This window comes from Macrotis lagotis, chromosome 4 (genome assembly GCF_037893015.1).
Source record: "Macrotis lagotis isolate mMagLag1 chromosome 4, bilby.v1.9.chrom.fasta, whole genome shotgun sequence".
Classification (NCBI taxonomy): domain Eukaryota; kingdom Metazoa; phylum Chordata; class Mammalia; order Peramelemorphia; family Peramelidae; genus Macrotis; species Macrotis lagotis.
The window spans coordinates 172,529,385-172,548,938 of record NC_133661.1 but is presented as its reverse complement, the minus strand read 5'-3'; the positions used below and the strand labels follow the sequence as shown (position 1 = coordinate 172,548,938).

At 35.9% G+C, this 19,554-nt stretch overlaps 1 protein-coding gene across 1 annotated transcript in view; it reads left to right on the top strand.

The window, feature by feature from the left end:
* Positions 1-431: 431 nt before the first annotated feature.
* The window catches only part of SCG3 (secretogranin III), a 44,171-nt gene continuing 25,048 nt past the window's right edge, over positions 432-19,554 (top strand). The window contains exons 1-6 of the mRNA XM_074231938.1: positions 432-522; positions 1,285-1,337; positions 1,695-1,740; positions 1,885-2,097; positions 6,883-7,025; positions 14,169-14,318. Of these exons, the coding sequence (XP_074088039.1) occupies positions 432-522; positions 1,285-1,337; positions 1,695-1,740; positions 1,885-2,097; positions 6,883-7,025; positions 14,169-14,318 (696 nt within the window). The remainder of the gene's footprint in view (positions 523-1,284; positions 1,338-1,694; positions 1,741-1,884; positions 2,098-6,882; positions 7,026-14,168; positions 14,319-19,554) is intronic.

Genomic DNA, 19,554 nt, shown 5'->3' with positions numbered 1-19,554 from the left:
GCTGACTCTTCCCTCTCCCGCCCCTAGCCTGGTTGGAGCATGCGCCTCCTCTCCTCGCATCCTCCAAGCTGCCGGAGCTAAGTACGGACTACGCCCTAGGAAAGTGACTCTAGACTGGGCTAGTTAGTCCAGCTTCGGTTCTTAGAAACTTCAGCACCTCAAGGGGTGGACAGCGCTCCAGCAGTCCTTGCAGACTCTAAACTTCAGCATCTTGCAAAGCCCTCTCTCCTCTTCAGCTTACCGGGCAGGTGCAGAACGGAACAAACAGCTTCTTCTCAGTCCACTCTCCCTCCCTTTCCATTCCTTTTTCCTGTTTTTACTCCTCTCCATTCATAACAAAAGCTACCAGTGCGGGTGGGTCTCTGCAGTTTTCTCAGCAACGCCAGTTGCCTGTAGCCCCTACGCCAAAGCAGTTTCCGCAGGGAGTGAGAATGGGGCTTCTCCGGATGGGGACAACGATTCAAGTGCTGGCGCTTGTCCTCAGCCAAATTCATGCTTTCCCTAAACCAGAGGGCAGTCAAGGTAGGTGTACATCCGCCCTTTCCATTTTTTTTCCTTCTACTTTGAGACAAAATCCTTGATGTTTCACTTTCAGTTCAGAACAAATTCATGCATATTTCGCCGAAAACCAGCAAAATCTGTTTTGATATAGAGCTAAGCCTGAAATTTATTCAAATATGTTATTTTGAAAATAAAAATGCTACCATCTAGAGACGTATTATTGTTTTGTTTTGTTTTGTTTTCTACTTGTGTTGCAACATTTTCCAGATATTTCATCCATGTCATGTTGGGGATAGAGCTATTAATCTCTTAATTACACCAATCTAATTTTTTTGTTATTTTTTGCAAGTCTTTGATGATACTGTTTCATGGCATAATTCCAATCTAACACAAGGAAAATATGAAACAATTTTTTTGTTTCCATATAGTAATAAGTATTCTTTCAATAGTACTTTCTGGTATAAGCAAAAGAATGTTTGCAGATTTTTTTGTTATTTTAAAAAGGCTTTTAAGTAAAGTTTTTAAAATTTGTATTTCATTCAGAGAAGACTTTGAATCTAAGAAAATCCAGGAAACACAAAATCTAGAGAACAATTCTAACAATCTTTCTTTCTAACAATTTTTTCCACTAAAATCATAAAGAGATAAGTTTCCCTCATTTATGAACATTTAAAATATTCTTTTTATGAAAGAAATGTAAAATGCTTTTACTATCTTTAAGTTAAAATACATGTGACTTTACAAAATACCATTAATTATATATAATGTGTATGTTTATTCTAGACAAATCTCCACACAACAGAGAACTAAGTGTAGAAAGGCCTTTGAAAGAACAGGTAGGTCAAATGAAAAACAATAAACATTACTTTATGGGTTTTTTCTTATTTGCCATTATTTCTTGTTTTGCATTGTTATTATAGTCATTAAAACATCAGAAAGTTTAGGAACTAAGTAGTCCTTAGCACAAATTAAAATAAATTTCTCAATGGCTGAAATTTATTTTTGGCAATATCTGCACATTGAAAGATAGAAGCATTGAAGTAAATACTAAGGACATAATCTAGCATCTCCTGCATTATATAAACTCCATGTCTAAATCTGTGAAATTCCCAGAAATTTTTTTGAGAGTATAGTAACATATATAAATAAACAGTGACTGGAACTTTCTTTTTGTTTGCTTGTTTCACAATTAGATTGCTGAAGCTGAAACAGATCAGATTCTAAAAACATCCCCTCCAGGTAAGTGTATGTGTGTATATGTGTGTTTGTGTGTGTGTGTGTGTGTGTGTGTGTGTGTGTGTGTGTGTCTGCCTTTAACTAATCTGAATCCTGATGATCTTGACCTAAAAAATAATAATATTATGCTGGGGGATTTTCTTCCAGAAAACAAGGCAGGAGAAAGAAATTATTCTTCTGATGATTTGAACCTGCTAAAGGCAATAGGAGAAAAAGAGAAAAAGGAGAAAGAAAGAAAATCAGTACAAAACTCACCACATAATAAGAAATTAATCATAGAAGATGTAGACTCAACCAAGAATCGCAAACTGGTGGATGACTATGATTCTACTAAAAGTGGACTAGAGAATAAATCTCAAGGTATTTAAAAAATAAAATCCTTCCTTCCTATGTGCTTTGTACCTTACTACAATTTAGCATGATTTGGGGGATTAAGAAAATTCCCTATTTAAAAAACTCACTAAATACTCATAATCCTAAAGTATTTAAATCAAAAATTTGTAATAAAACCACAATCACTCACTGTTCAAGGCTACAAACTCTATAAACAGCTGCAAATTTGGATTTCCTTTGTCAACCTTATTGATGCTTTAGGGAAAAGAAAACATTTTTTAAAATTTTTATTTAAGGCAATGGGGTTAAGTGACTTGTCCAAGGTCACATAGCTAGGCAATTATTAAGTGTCTGAAGAATTTGAACTCAGGTCCTCCTAACTCCAGGGCTGGTTCTCTATCCACTGTGCCACCTAGCTGCCCACAAGAAAACATTTTTTTAAGGTTGTTTTTTTTTTGCAAAGCAAATGGGGTTAAGTGGCTTGCCCAAGGCCACACAGCTAGGTAATTATTGTCTGAGACCGGATTTGAACCCAGGTACTCCTGACTCCAGGGCCAGTGCTTTATCCACTGCACCACCTAGTGGCCCCAAGAAAACATTTTTCATAGACAGAGTTCAAATCCTACCTCAGACCTATTCTAGTTATATGACCCTGGACAAATCACTTAACCTCCCAGTCTCAGATTCTTCATCTGCAAAAGGGGAATAAGATGAATAATAACTAAATACTCATAATAAATAATGTTAATTTTAGTTTATATTAATCTTTATATTAATATAATTAAGTCCCTATTAATAATATTAATGTGCTTATAATATAAATTCTATTATTAAGAAACAATAATAGATATTAATAGTATATACTTCACTGGGTTGTATTGAATGAGATAATGTGTAATGTGTTTTGCAAACTTTAAAGCACTATATAATTTTCCATTTGATTTAAACTTAATACATAGTAAAATTATAAAATTAACATCAAAATCAGTAATACAGAAAATGGGAAATTTTACAATGAAAGAAAATTCCCATCATCCATTCTTTCGTGTTCTATTCTTTATTCCAGTGCCTTAGTTATAGTAATATTTGTGCCTGGAGGTAGAGATTTGTTCTTCTATTCTTTGTATGGGTGCCTCAAATGCCCAATGTTCTTCTTTTGTGTCCTTATTCCAGTCCCTGACCACAGGAGAATTCAGCTCATTATTCTAGTTTGTAAATCTATGACCCATTGCTGAAAGGCAGTCACTAATTAAATTTACTTTTTAATAAAGCAATACAACTTGGAGTGGTTCAAATGAGGAAACAATATTTTGCTTTATTCTTAAAATTGATGGCTAATCTAGAAAATGTGGTTTCTTTTCAATTTTATTCTTAATTTATGATTCTAAATAATGGACTTGGAGTCAATAGACTATAAATAAATCTCCATATAACTGATTCAATCATTTATGACTGATTCAAGTAAAATATTTTTTTGACTAAATTGACTGGTCATTTGTGCCTGAAGACTAGTCACACATTGCATGTCTGAGTTGGCCACTGTACTTGTTATATAATAATGGGCAATTTAATTTTAAATCACTTTAAGTTTTCTAAGTATATAGAAATAAGGTTAGTTTCAAAAGATTTGTCATCTAGTCTGATAGTGATAGGAGAAAGATAGATAAGTGTATATCTATGTGTATATATATATATATATATATATATATATATATATATATATATATAGTCCATAAAAATAAATATATGTATCTATATAATAAATATATAATGCACATAATCTCTATCTCTTTTGATAGACAGATGGATAGATGGATGGATGAATGGATGGATGGATGGATGGATGGATGGATGGATGGATGGACTTTAGTTTCAGAAATTTGCAGTTGAAAGGAACTTTAAAGGATCATCTAATCCTACCCAAAATGTCTCCATGTCTAATCCTAGTTGGATTGTATTGTACTTAGACATGTTTAGAATTACCTAAATAGGCCTGGGAGGAGGCAAGAGACAGATATAGAGGGGGCAACTAGGTGATGCGGTGGATAGAGTACCAGTCCTGAAGTCAGGAGGACCTGAGTTCAAATTTGGCCTTAGACACTTAATAATTACTTAGCTTTGTGACCTTGGGCAAGTCACTTAATCCCATTGCCTTGCAAAATCCAAAGAGAGAGAGAGAGAGAGAGAGAGAGAGAGACATATACTATGGACAACCTCTAACTCTTAGCAACATTTGACTAGAATGAATTGTGAGAGTGATTTTGATCCACTTCTACTGCTAGAGGACACAATGGAGTTTTTTTTCCCAAAGATCTTATTTTGAAGAGGAAAAAATTATTACATTGACTTTGAGACAATCAAAATGATTAATAAATGACTTTAGGATCCAGAAAGACTTCTTGAATAACTGGGAGTGAATAATAGAGGAAAGGATGATTGAAACCACTCAACAGATCATTTGAGGAAGATCTGAATGAGCTTACCTTTAGAAAAAACTTCTTATTGTAGGGTGTAATTCCTTCATGTGTTAGATAATTATGATTTTCTTGGTTATGTGTTCAAGAATCCCCTAAATACTAGTTTTCTCTACTCAAGTGAGGATATGGATATAATAGCTGTAACCTTTTGCCATCAAGTCATCATGCAGTAAGTACTTGATAAAAGCCAATAAGAGGGGGCAGCTAGGTGGCACAGTGGATAGAGCACCGGCCTTGGAGTCAGGAGTACCTGAGTTCAAATCTAGCCTCAGACATTTAATAATTACCTAGCTGTGTGGCCTTGGGCAAGCCACTTAACCCCATTGCCTTGCAAAAAAAAAAAACTAATAAGAGGTAGGTATGATTTTTCATTTGAATCTTGTTTTCTGCATGTTAAGACCTTAGGCACAGTTTCCTAAACTATAAGATGACGGGATGAAATTAAATGACCTCTGAGTTCTCTTCTTTAATCTGATCTCTTACACTTGTCTTTCCTCTGGAACCATATAAGAGAAGAGAGACATAACCACTTTTGCACATATGAATGAATGATTCTGTATGTTGCTAAGTTTTGGTCAGAGTGTCAAAAGTATTACCCCATGCAAGCAGCAGTCCTTTTGTTCTCACTTCTGTTCCCAGGATCATACTAACAAAATTCTTCCAGTAGCTTTTGTAACTGCTAATGAAAAGCTCAGGGGAATATTGAAGTGGGAAGGAGAGCAAATGTTTCTTCCCCTCTGTGCATTGCTAGTATCCTCCCTATTGGAAGGGAAAGAAATAAGCAAACTAAAAACAAAAATAATCATCTTGTTGTCTCCAGCTATAGAAAAAACTTTTCTTCCATAGATCCCATGGGACTGAGAAGAAAGCAAAATATTTTTTTCTATTTCCCGATTAAAATCTATGCAGGACTTCTCTTCATAGGTTTACAAGCCTGCAGATAGAACACTTAAGGTTAAGCAGAAGTTAATTTGTGCACCTGTAAAAGGTCTATAAGGCATAGGCAGTTTCCTGGAGGGAGAACCCCCACCAAAAAAAATTTAATGATACTTTAAACTGATAAATCTAAGCCATATTGGGTTTTTGAAAACAACTCAGAAGACTTTTTCTTAGTGTTTGTAGTCTATCCATTGCCCTGGTCCACAATACTGAACTAAATCATAAAAGAGAATCTAAACAATTTCACCTGGCTGCTCCCTGCACTTCTCACTCCATTAGTTCTTCATGTTTCTTTTGAAGCAGCAGAAAAAAGTTGCTTTGCCAGAGGCTAAAGAGGTCATTAGCTCCAGGGAATCCAGAAAGGAAACTGAGACAGGAATTTCTTCTTTATGTGAAGAGCAGCATCAGAATAATAATACTCCGACCTCCTAACCTTAGAAGAACATTATGAAAGGTATTTGAACAGAACTAGCCAGGGAGTAAATTAGTATCCTGGAACAGAAACTCCATTTCTTAGATTTCAGGCATTAAAAACTCCTGCATGAGATTAGCCTTAGGGTAACATAAAGAGCCAAGTGCTTTATAAGCTTGATGTACTTCGTGTGGCATAGAATGGAAATGAGTGTGTGATGCCTGGCAGACCTCCAGGGAATCTGGTGCAATGCCTCATTGATAGCAGTGCCTCCCCTTGCTATTAGCGTTCTGTTTCCCCAGTGTTGGCCATAAAGTAAAAGTCAGATTTTCCCCAGAAAATCCAGGGGCACATATTTACATTCTGTGCTGCATAGATTTGCATATTAGGAATTTAAGAGCATAGATTTAGAGCTGGAAGGGACCTTAGAGACCATCTCATTCAATGTCTTCATTTTATAGTTGAGCTTAAGATCCAGAGAGGTGATGACTTTTCCAAGGTTATGTAGGTAGTAACAGGGGATAAAATTTGAACCTAACTCCTCTGACTGCAAAATCAGGGGAAATTTTTTCTACAGATCCAAAAAACGTTTACCTTATAGGTATAGCCAGATCATCTAGTCCAATCCCTTCATTTTACAGATAAGGAAACTGAGTCTTAGAGAAGTGAAATGACTTGTTCAACATCATACAGATAGTAAATAGCCAAGCTAGGATACAAACTAATCCTCTGATAGGAATTAGAAATCCAGTTCTATTGGATCTACTACTCTATGCCACATCTCTTATAGTCTTAGAGAGCTGCCTTGGAGGCTAAGAGGTTAAGTGATTTGCCAGTGATCACATAGCCAATTTGTGTTTGAATTAGCACTTGACCTCTGGTCAAGTCCAAGGCTGGTCCTCTATCTGCTATATTCTCTAATGATTTTAAAATTATTCAACAAAAATAGGTGACTAGCAAGTAATCCAATTATATTTATTCTAGATGATCCAGATGGCCTTCATCAACTGGATGGAACTCCTTTAACTGCAGAAGACATCGTTCAGAAAATCGCCACTAGAATTTATGAGGAAAATGACAGAGGAGTATTTGATAAAATTGTTTCAAAACTTCTGAATCTCGGCTTGGTAAGTCAATTAAATGCTTAACTTGCTTGAAGTCAGTCACAACAGCAAACCTAGTTTTATTTTTCATCCCTTTCCTGGCAGTAATAACCTCCACTGACACTGACCTATTATTACAGTACTCTATCCTTGCCAAGGTTACAAAATCCCTTTGTTACTGTATGATACTGAGCACTTATGGGGATCATGGTTGAAAGAAAGCCTCATGGTATCTCTCTATGGAAATACTCTGAGTACTTGCCAGCGGTGGGATTCTAGAACTGGGAAGGACTTTACAGATAGTCTAATCCAGTAGTGTCAGATTCAAAAAGAAACCCTGTGGATTATATATTGATTTAGAAAAAACAGAAATTAACATTATATATGTGGTATTACATTTTTATTTTTTTCCCCAATTACCTTTTAACTTTGGGAGTTTTGTGGTTGCCTATAAGTCTGACACCTCTTATCTAGTCCAACCCTCTCATTTTATGATGGAAGAAATTAAGACCCAGAAAAGTTACCTGGTTCCCAAAAGGTCACACAATTAGAAATCTGGTTTGAATCCATTTTTTTTATTCTAATTGTGCTTTTTTTAATTATATTTTTCCTAAAAATAAGTTTCTATTGATATTTTCTCTTTCATATATTATCACAGTATCCCATATATACCTCCCTCTACTTTCCCCTTTCCAGAAAGCCATCCTGTAGGACAAATAGTATTTTTTGGAGAGGAAAAAAAATCAGTACAACTGATTGCTATGTTGAAAAAGTCCAAAATATCTGCATTGTGTAACACCTGTGGACTTCCTGACTCCATGAAGGGGTAGTTTAGGAATATCTTCCCATATCTCTTTGAGTCCCATTTGCTCTTTATAATTTTTTTTATATTTTACTTTTGATTTTTGGTGTCATTCTTTCCATTTACATTTTTTTTTGCTATGTATGTTTTCTTATTTGCATTTACTTTCTTACCTGCACCTATTTTACTCTTCATTAGTTCATACAGATCTTTCCATGATTCTCTGTATTCATCATACACATCAGTTTTTACAGCACAGTTATCACTGTGACATGTCTTTAAAAGTGAACAGGATGAGGGGCGGCTAGGTGGCGCAGTAACTAGAGCACCAGCCTTGGAGTCAGGAGTACCTGAGTTCAAATCTGACCTCAGACACTTAATAATTACCTAGCTGTGTGACCTTAGGCAAAACACTTAACTCCAATTCCTTAAATAAATAAAATTAGGGAAAAAAGTGAATAGGATGGTTTCAGAATCTTCTTAAAACTATACTTCATCCTTCTTACATGCTCTATTATTTATTTATTTAGGTTTTTGCAAGGCAAATGGGGTTAAGTAGCTTGGCCAAGGCCACACAGCTAGGTAATTATTAAGTGTCTGAGACCAGATTTAAACCTAGGTACGCCTGACTCCAGGGCAGGTGCTTTATCCACTGCTCCACCTAGCTGCCCCTATGCTCTATTATTTAGAAAGTATAGACCATAAAAAATTGAGGTAATTGAGGCTCAGAGGTGATAAATATAATTTCAACAAGGACACACAGTGACTGTCCAATTTTGAGAGCCCATGCTCTTTCTACTGAATGTACCTAGGGCCTAGCATATAAATCTGGATCCAACAGAAATTAGATAGTAAAACTAAAAATGTGGTCCTTGTATCAGTTGTTTTTTTGTGGAGGTCAGAGCTACAGATAATCATTATTCTCTGACTCAATTTCCTTGTATTTGTTGACAGAGTTATAATATGCTGGTGTTGAAAAGCTCCCTTTTTGGGAGGGAAGCAAGAAGTATGGAGTTATTCATATACTATATATAATAGCTGCATGTACATGCCATGCAAGTCATTCTACCTTTGAGTGTCCCAGGTATCCCTCTATAATTCCCTTACATAGGAATTGCTTGACAATCTGTACCAACAGAGAGAATTTCCTTAATAGGAGTTCTCTAAATCAGTGAAACTATAGGTTCAAATTTTTTAAAAAAATGTTTTAATGAAATGTTTTATGTTACATTTTATGAATAAAACATATATATTCATGGTTAAAAAGAGTTAAGTTACAAATCTTCATTTATCTCTGAGTCAAATTTATTTGGTAAAATAAAAAAAACTTTTTAAAAACTTTTTTTCTTTATAAATAAAAATGAATAAGGGAATAAACAACTGAAATTAAGTTTCCAGACTCCAGACCTAGTGATAAGCAATATCTGCATTGGGACATTTGATCATTGAAATATAGTCCTGAAGGCTGAAGGAATGACCTTCAATAGCAAGTCTTGACTCACCAGGGGAAACAGGGAGAGGATTCTAAGATGGAAACTGTAGTAAGTCCTTAGTCTTATTTTAGCTGTGTATTCCACACTACTAAGTGCATGGTGTGTTTCATATTTTTATGTTGTAATAGTCAAATCTAGAATCCCATTGAAAGAGAAATTTACTCTGAGAATTAGTACAACTTTAGCATTATTTCAGGATTAGAAATCCCCTAATTATACAGGACTATATAAGTGAAATGGTTGTAAAGTCAATGTCCTCTGCAGCTCTCTCCCAAATCAACCATTCAATGATCAAGGTATTATTTTTCAATTGATATTTTATTTCATTTTCCAATTACAGGTTATGAAAGTTTTTCAACATTTATCCACACACATATGCATATTTTTAAATTACATAATTTCCTTCTACTCTCCCTTTCCACCCCCTTCCTCTCAACAGTAAACAGTTTGGTAACTATTATACATACACACGTGTGTTTGACATGTTTACAGATTGGTGATTTTCTGTATGAGGAATTAGGATTAAGGGAAAAGAAAGAAAATAGTGAGATAGGAAAGAAAAACATAAAAGAAATTTGTAAAAAGTGAATGTAGTGTTCATTCAGATCCTGTGGGTTTTTGTTTTGTTTTGTTTTTTCTTCTGGATGTGGATAGCATTGTAAAGAGCAGGTCTCCTTAGGGTTATCCTAGCTCTCTGAACTTTTGAGAGGAGCCGTACCCATCAAAGCTAATCAACGCACAATGTTGTTAATGTGTACAATGTTGTCTTGGATCTGCTCCCTTTGCTGGCATCAGAATGAACAAGGTATTTTTAAAGTCTGCAAAGAGCTGGGGATATCAACACAAAAGTATGCTAGACTCTGCCTTTATGGAGCTTGCATTCTACAAGTTCATAGATTAGTAAATACAAGATAAAAACAAAATAAAGACAAAACAATTGGGGAGGAGTGTAATAACGAGTGGGAATCAAAAGGATCCCCTTGAAGGAAGGAACATTTTACCCAGGTCTTAAAGGGAGCCAGAAGTTCCAAATAGCAGAAATAAGGAGGGAAGGCATTCCAGGCATGGAAATTGGAAAAAGACAGAAAAATGAGATAGAATATTCCACAAGACAAAAATAAAGTCAAGAAGTGGGTCAAGGAAAGGGAAGGTTTACATATGTGGCAAGGGATGAGAAATGAAAGGCACAGAAAAATCTGTAGCAGGCCTACTGAGTGGGATTTCTTTATAGAAAGCTCTGCTTTCCTGCCCTGCCATATGGTTTTAAGAATCCATGTGACCCAACCAGAGATATTTAAACAATGAAGTTAGATGAAGCTTAGACATAGTAAAGAAAGACATCACTGCTCTGGTTTTAATTGGAGTTAGAGTTCCCTGGGATCTTAGAGTTAACCTAGGATGATCTGATTCAGACTTAGAAAGTCCACCATACTTAAATTCAGAAGAGAACTGGTTTTGAATGCCACCTCTGATATTTACTAGCTATATGATGATAGAGAACCACCTAATCTCTCTGGGCCTCAATCTCCTTATTCCATAAAATGGAGATAATACTTTAGTACCTAGAACATGGAGCAGCAAGGTGATGTAGTGGATAGAATACAGAGTGCAGGACCTAGAGTAAGGTAGGTTCATCTTTCTGAGTTCAAATCTGACCTCAGACACCTTCTAGTTGTGTGACCTTGTACAAGTCACTTAACCTTGTTTGCCTTAGTTCCTTCTATAAAATGAGCCAGAGGAGGAAATGGCAAACCACTCCAGTGTCTTTACCAAGAAAACCCCAAATGGAGTCATGAGGAGTTGAACACAACTAAACAACAATAACATGTACTATAAAATGATTGGGGAAAAAAAATAAATGAGATAATTTATGTAAATTGGCCCATTATGACCCAGCTTCTCCTCCCCCCAATCCCATGTTATTTTCAAAGGATGAAGTCAGGTGTGTTCACCCATGGGGAAGTTGATAGAGACTTTTCTGCACAAGCTACACTATGGGATAACTCCTGAGAGGAGAAAAGCTATCCTGAGTATAACATTTCCATCAGTAATACAACCTCAAATAAATTATTGCTAACTACAAGGACCATTTTCTCCTTAGTCCTCTGGGAAAATTGATTGGAAAGCGAGATATAAGAGATCTGATCTCTGCTTTCACACAAAAAATGGAAGAATAGAACCTACTATTAAAAACCCTTGACTTACATTGTAGATCATGTTAATTAATCTACTTCATGGAATATTTCTACAATTTGTTCCCTTTTATGGCTCCTGAAGGGTAATCACAGCTCCTGGAGCAACAGAGAAGATAAAAGGATCTTTCCCTGCTTCCTGATATATTGAAGTTTATGCCATGTCCTAGTGATGCTTCTGCAAAACAAAAGCTTTTATAGCTTCTAAGAATCAGTGTGTAGAAAAATCAGAGGGGAAAAGATAAGAGCATATGGAGTCAGACATGTTCAGATGTAATCTCTTGAGTCAAGTTCCTTCTGACTCTGCCCCCTTTCTGCCCTGGGTCTCTTGCCCAAAAAGATTTGGAAAAACAAGAAGGTGGCAGTTTGCTTAGAAGGGTAATTCTACTCTCTTTCAGGAAGTGATCTTTCCTCTTTCATAAATCTATAGAGGGCTTTACTCCAGGACTTTTGGTGATCAAGCTTATTATTTGCTGGAATCTTGACTCTTCTGTTTCCTTATTAGAATCACAGATATAGAAATAGAAAGATTCCCCAAAGACCACCTAGTCCACCCTCTCTCAATTTACAAATTCATAATTTACAGAAAGTGAGACTCCAAGGAGGTTAAATGACTTGAATAAGCAGTGCCAGCCCCCCCAAAAAAGAACCCATGCTCTTTAATTCCCAATCCATTCATCTTTACACAGTACCATACTGCCTCCTACCTCTGTGTATGTGATTAAACTCTCTAGATTCTAATTTCCTCATCTGTAAAATGATAGTATTGTACCAGATGACTTCTAAATTCTAAATTATCACTTAATTTATGATTCTATAATCCTTTTCTTAAATAATAATATAATGATAATGGTAATATATTATTATGATGATGTAATATGATACTAATGTGCAGTTTTGCAGCATTGGGAGGCTGCTCCCTCAATCCATGAATAGGTAAAAACTGGTATAGTCTTGTCTCATTCTATCCTGCGCATTTTATGGTTCTGAGTCAATGTTGCCTATGAGCAATGATTATGCTGCTTTCACCGTGGTTAACCACATGATCTGATGCGGTAGCTATGATGTCAGGCAGTGACTATAACAGTGCTATTTTACCAGCTGCTGCACCAGGAGAGGGAGGATACTGGAGAGTCTGTGGGTGGAGATCAGTGGGAGGATTTTTCCCTTCTAGTCTTATCTCTAAATTTGCTCCTGTTCAAGAGAAAAATTAAGAAGAATAGTTTCATTCTTCCTTTTAGGCCCCATAGCCCAGAATCATAACTAAGTTAAGACAATAAGACCTTTTGCTTGGGTGCCAATATGGCCCTTCCTTGAGGAAGGGCCATATTCCCTTGGTAGGGAAAGCACAGAAACTGCAGGCTTCTGGGGGATCAATAAGAAGCAGATGGAAGAGAGGGTCTTCTAGAGATGTGCTCTTCCCAGACCTAGTGTGATCCTAGGCAGAAGATTAGGTGAGAGTATAGTCTTTTTGAGCATTTTCTTTCCTTACAGAGGGAGCCCTTCTGGGGAAGAGGCATACTACACTATATAACACATTCTCCTATGGGAGAGAAGATAGTTCAATGGCCTTACAGAACATTCACTCAAGAAGAACAATCTGGACTCTAGGATTCTAGGCCAAAAAGGGATACCCTAATCTATGATTCATTCTTGAGGGAGGAAGATTTTCAGAGCCCTGGGTTTTCTGGGACAGGTACCAGGATGCTCCTAGACATAGGTATCCTTGCAAAGAAAAGGTCTTTAGAGGCTCTTGAGGACATCTAACTAGATGGGTCAGTGGATAGAGCGCTGAACTTAGAACAATTTGAGTTCAAATCTTGCCTCAGACACTTAATTAGCTGTGGAACTCTGGGCAAGTCACTTTAATTTCTGTCAGCCTTCATTTCTGCATTTATAAAATGAGAGGGTTGGAACTGATGGTCTCTAAGGTCCCTTCCAACTCGCTGACAATGTTCTTATAAAAGGGAACTTCAAGGCTGTGGGGTCTCTAAAAATAGGAGTTAAGTTGATCTGAGTGGGGAGGGGTGAAGGCGCTTCTGTGAACCCTGTTCATTTGGGCAGGGCATAATGTAAATTCTGGGCAACTCCAAGAAAATCTGAGAATTCCCCTTCAACTAAATTTGCTTCAGAAGCCAACATTCTTTAAAATTCTGCCATCAATGCTGAGAAAATTGATATTTATGAAAGCAAGCATATTTCCCTGGGATTATTTAAGTCTTGTATAATTTCACAAATGATTTCCTTTCTTAATAAACTCAAGGAGAAAAGACCTTCGAGCTTGTATCATTATGGGTATGGGAAAGAGGCCTGACTAAAGGTTATTCAGAAAGTCATTATTTAAACTTGTCAAGGTGATACAATGGATAGAGTACCAACCTATAATCAGGAGGATCTCAGTACAAATCAGACACTTACTAGCTATGTAACCTTGGACAAGTCACTTAATCCTGAATGCCTCTCATTCAGGGCTTTCTCCAGTGGAACTGATCCATATCTGACCACTGGACCTAGATGGCTCCAGAAGAGAAAGTGAAGCTGGTGACTTAGCACAGCCTCCCTCACTCAAATCCAATTCACATGCTTATCATGGCATCACCTCCCTGATGTCATGGTCTTCTTCATTCAAGAATGAAAGACAATCATCATCACTTAAACTTTTTTAACCCCTTGATAACAGATCACAGAAAGTCAAGCATCCACATTGGAAGATGAAGTGGCCGAGGTCTTACAGAAGTTAATCTCTAAGGAAGCCAGAAATAATGAGGAGGAACCTGATTATCCCTCTAGCAGGACAGAGAACTATGCTGAAAATCTCCCAGAGGAAACGGTAAGGTTTTTTTAGCTGTTTGCATTGTGAAATAGCATTAAGTTTAAAGATTTGAATACAGTTTTCCTTTAGGGATTAAATAGAAGCTAGCTAAAGAAAGCATGATCAATACAAGTATTATAGTGATTTTCCCTCTCTAGAGATATTATCACTATTTCATTACTGTCTCCAGTTAATAGAGTATCTGGTATGCAAAAGGTGTTTAATAAATGATTGTGGTTTTATTGACTGACTGTTTTGTCCACCTCACAATAAACATATCTCAAGCATGAAAATGCAATCAATCTGCAACTTATCTCTCTTTTATTCATACATTGAATACACGGAAAAATAGTACATTAAATAAGTGGCCTGATGTTCTCTCTTAGCTGTATATCCTGCCTTCTGTATCTGTCCCTTTCTTTCTGGGCCAATGCCATCTCTTACAGGATCATTATGTCTTGTCCTTGCTAGACTCTCAACTTTTTGAATCTCCTACAGATGTTAGTCAAGTTGTCTTCTCTGCACATTTTATTCAGCATCATGCCCATCTTCTTTATTTTTTTAAAACATTTTTATTTAAAGTTTTGAGTTCCAAATTTCATCCCTCTTTTCGTCCTTTTCCTCCCCCTCCCTGAGATGGTGAGCAATCAGAAATAGGTAATACATGTACAATTATTTAAAACATTTACATATTAGTCATGTCTTTCCAGGTTTTTCTGAAATCATCCTACTTATTATTCTTCTAGCACAATAATATTCCATTATAGGGGCAGCTAGGTGGCGCAGTGGATAAAGCACCAGCCCTGGAGTCAGGAGTACCTGGGTTCAAATCCGGTCTCAGACACTTAATAATTACTTAGCTGTGTGGTCTTGGGCAAGCCACTTAAGCCCATTGCCTAGCAAAAAAATAATAATATTCCATTATAGTCATATAAAACAATTTGTTTAGCCATTCCCCAATTGTTGAACAACTTTTTAATTACTTATTTTTAGCCACCACAAAAAGAGTTGCTAATATTTTTGTACAAATAAGTCCTTTTTCCTTTTTTTGGATATCTTTGGGCTATAAACCTAGTATTACAGTATATCAGTATAGCATTCCTAATATACCAGTATAGATCTGGTACTGCTGGATGAAAGTTGTATGCACAGTTTAAAGTCCTTTGGACCCAGTTCCAAATTGCTCTCCAGAATGTTTGGATCAGTTCACAACTTCATCAAGAATGCAGTCGTGTCTTCCCATATCTCCTCCAACATCCAACATTTTCCTTTTCTGTCATATTATCGAATCTGATAAGTGTGAGCTAATACCTCAGAGTTGTTTTAATTTGTATTTTTCTCTAATCAATATAGATTTAGAGCATTTTTTCATATGACCATAGATAGCTTTGATTTCTTCTTCTGAAAACTGCCCACTCATATCCTTTGACCATTTATCAACCGGGAATAATTTGTATTCTTATAAATTTGACTCAGTTCTCTATATGAGAAACTGGGCTTTTATCATCAACACTTATTACAGAAAATTTTCTCAGTTTGCTGTTTTCCTTATAATTTTGATTACATTGATTTTGTGTAAAAATTTTTAAATTTTGTATAATCAAAATGATCTATTTTACATTTCATAATGCTGTCTGTATCTTTTTTGGTGCTAAATTCTTATGTTATTCCCAAGTCTGGGGGCGGCTAGGTGGCACAGTAGATAAAACACCAGCCCTGGAGTCAGGAGTACCTGGGTTCAAATCCAGTCTCAAACACTTAATAATTACCTAGCTGTGTGGCCTTGGGCAAGCTACTTAACCCCATCTGCCTTGCAAAACCTAAAAAAAAAAAAAAAAAAAAGACTTCAATTCCTAAGTCCGACACATAAACTATTCTATGCTTTCTTAATTTGCTCTTGTTATCACCCTTTGGGTGTAAATCATGTACCCCTTTTGAACTTATCTTGGTACCATAGTGTGTGATATTGATCTAGACTGTTTCTGCCATACCATTTTCCAGTTTTCCCAGTTTCCCAGAAGTTTTGTCAAATAATGAATTTTTGTTTCAAAAGTTTGGATCTTGGGGTGGCTAGGTGGCACAGTGGATAGAGTACTGGGCCTGGAGTCAGGAGGATCCAAGTTCAAATCTGACCTCAGACACTTTCTAATTACCTAGCTGTGTGACCTTGGGCAAGTCACTTAAACCAATTGCCTTGCAAAAACAAAAGTTTGGATCTTTGGGTTAATCATAAATATCATTTATACCCATTCTATTGCACTGATTCATCACTCTATTTCATAGCTATAACCAAATTGTTTTGATAATTATTGCTTTGTAGATCACTTTCTTTCACATTTTTAAAATTGATTCCCTTGATAACCTAGAATTTTGTTCTTCCAGATGAATTTTGTTCTATAAAGTAATTTTTGGTATTTTGACTGGTATGGCACTGAATAAATAGATTCATTTGGGTAGAATTGTCATTTTTATTAGATTTGGCCTACCCATGAGCAATTAATATTTTTCCAATTGTTTAGATCAACTTTATTTGTGTGGAAAGTATTTTATAGTTATTTTCATATAGTTCATATAATTATGTTCATATAGTTCATACAGTTAGTTCATATAGGGTTTGTTTTGGCAGGTAGACTCCCAAATATTTTATATTGTCCATAGTTACTTTAAATAGAATTTCTCTTTTTATCTCTTACTGCTGGACTTTGTAATATAGAGAAATGCTGATGATTTATGTGGATTTATTTTGTATCCTGAAACTTTGATAAAATTGTTAATAATTTCTAGTTTTTTAGTTGATTTTTCTAGGATTTTCTAAGTATAACATCATATCTACAACCCATCTATAATAAGTAATAGTTTTGTTTCCTAATTACCTATTAATTCCTTTAAATTCTTTTTCTTTTATTGCTAAAGCTAATATTTCTAGTATAATATTAAATAATAGAGGGGATAATGAGCATCTTAGCTTCACCCTTGATTGTATTGGAAAGACTTCTAGCTTATTCCCATTATAGATTATGCTTGCTGATGTTTTAGCAAAAAAAATAAAAATTTATTTAAAAGATATTTTAAGATAAGCTAGGTTTATTCCTATGCTCTCTAGTGTTTTCAGTAGGAATATGCACTGTATTTTGTCAGAGGATTTTTCCACATCTTTTGTGATAATCATGATTTTGCTTGATTTTATTATTGATAGAATGAATTATGCTGATAGTTTTCCTAATATTGTACCAGTCCTGCATTCCTGATTTAAAATCTAATCTGGTCATTCTGTATAATACTTTTGATATACCATTATAATCTCTTCACTAAAATGTTATTTTAAAATTTTTGTATCAATATTTATTAGGGAAATTGGTCTATAATTTTCTTTCTTTGTTTTGGTTCCTCATGGTTTAGGTTATTACCCTTCTCCTTTAAAACTCTTCTATAATTTCCTATTGGTATTCCTCACCTCTTAAGGTCCTTTACTATTGTGCCTTGATTGTCTAATTTCCTAAGAAATCCTCCAATGTGCCTCTCATGCTCATGCCAAACATATTTATTAAAAACTTTCTTCATCAGTTCATCCTACAATGGCCTTTGAGCCTCCCCCAAACAGTACCATAGGCCTAAAATGTCCCTTATTCCCCCCATCTTTCTTTATTTCTTTTTTTTTTTGCAAGGCAATTGGGTTGTGACTTGCCCAAGGTCTGTCTGAGGCCACATTTGGGCTGAGGTCCTCCAGGGCCAGTGTTCTATCTATTTTGTCACCCTAGCTGCCCCTGTCCCCCATCTTTCAAACAGCTCCTGAAAACCACTCCCAAGGAAGGCACCCCATATTGATCAAAGAAAGTGATAGCCTTCCTGCACTCTACCCAGTCTGAATGGAAAACAGTCATAGCTACTCTCCATGGACTTTCCTTAATCTTTTCTTCCTTTTTTAAAAAAATTATGAACTTAATAATTATCAACAAATGCAAATATTTAAATATACAAAGGACAAAAGAGGATTATATATATAAAACTATGAACTTTTTTTGAAACTTTTTTTTAAAAAATATGTATTAGAGGGGCGGCTAGGTTGCGCAGTGGATAGAGCACCGGCCCTGGAGTCAGGAGTACTTGAGTTCAAATTTGACACTTAATAATTACCTAGCTGTGTGGCCTTGGGCAAGCCACTTAACCCCATTTGCCTTACAAAATTTATATATATATATATATATATATGTATTAGAGAGGTCTCCATAGTGTAGTGCAAGGGTATAAAATTCAAATAAAAATGGGGCGTTGAATCATATATTAGGATCTTTACATATGCATCATGACATAGAAAACCACAAATTCAAATAACTATGCTTTATTGTATTTTTATTCATTTTGTTAAATATTTCCTAATTGCATTTTAATCTGGTTCTGGATGCATTCCAAAATGCTGTAAACCATAAGTAGACCCCTTCTGGTGGAGTGACTAGAAAACTGACCTCTAGGTCAGGAAGCCCTAGGTTTAAGACATGTTTCTGGCACATACTAAGCCATGGGAAGCCTGAACAAATCACTTTCATTCTCAGGCTCCCAGGACACTCTCTGGCAGCATAAATTATAGGGCCTATGCCAATCTGCCTCCTTGGGAATTTTCTATTGTTGTAGTTCAGTCACATCCAGTTCTTCATGACCCCATCTGAGTTTTTGTTGGCAGAGATACTGGAGTGGTTTGCCAGTTCTTCATTTTACAAATAAGGAAACTGAGGCAAACAGAGTTAAGTGACTTGCCCAGGGTCACACAGCTAGTGTTTGAGGTCAAATTTGAAATCAGATCTTCCTGACTCCAAGACTGGAGTCATGTCCAAAGTACATGGATAAAATCACAACCTCAGTTCCCTCCTCCTCAGTATGTGTCTATTAACTTTAACAAGGTCATAATAAAATTGCCATTTTTGTCCCTTTCTGAACTTTTTTCTTGTTTGTATTCTTGTTTGTTTCACTGATATTTTTAATTAAAAAAAATTTTTTTACTTACTTTTGACTTATGCATTTTATGTAAGGTTTTAATCTGACCGTTTTCTCTCTTCTGTTAGATGGGCAGAACATAGCTGAGTGAAAGCATGGTGGCTCAGTGGATAGAGCATGGGACTTGGAGTCAGAAAGATCTTTTGAATTTGAATCCTGCCTCAGACACACTTGCTAGCTATGTGACTTACTCCAGTCCTTTAACCTCCCTATGTTCCTATTTCCCCATTTCCAAAATGGAGATTATTATGGCAACCAGCTCACA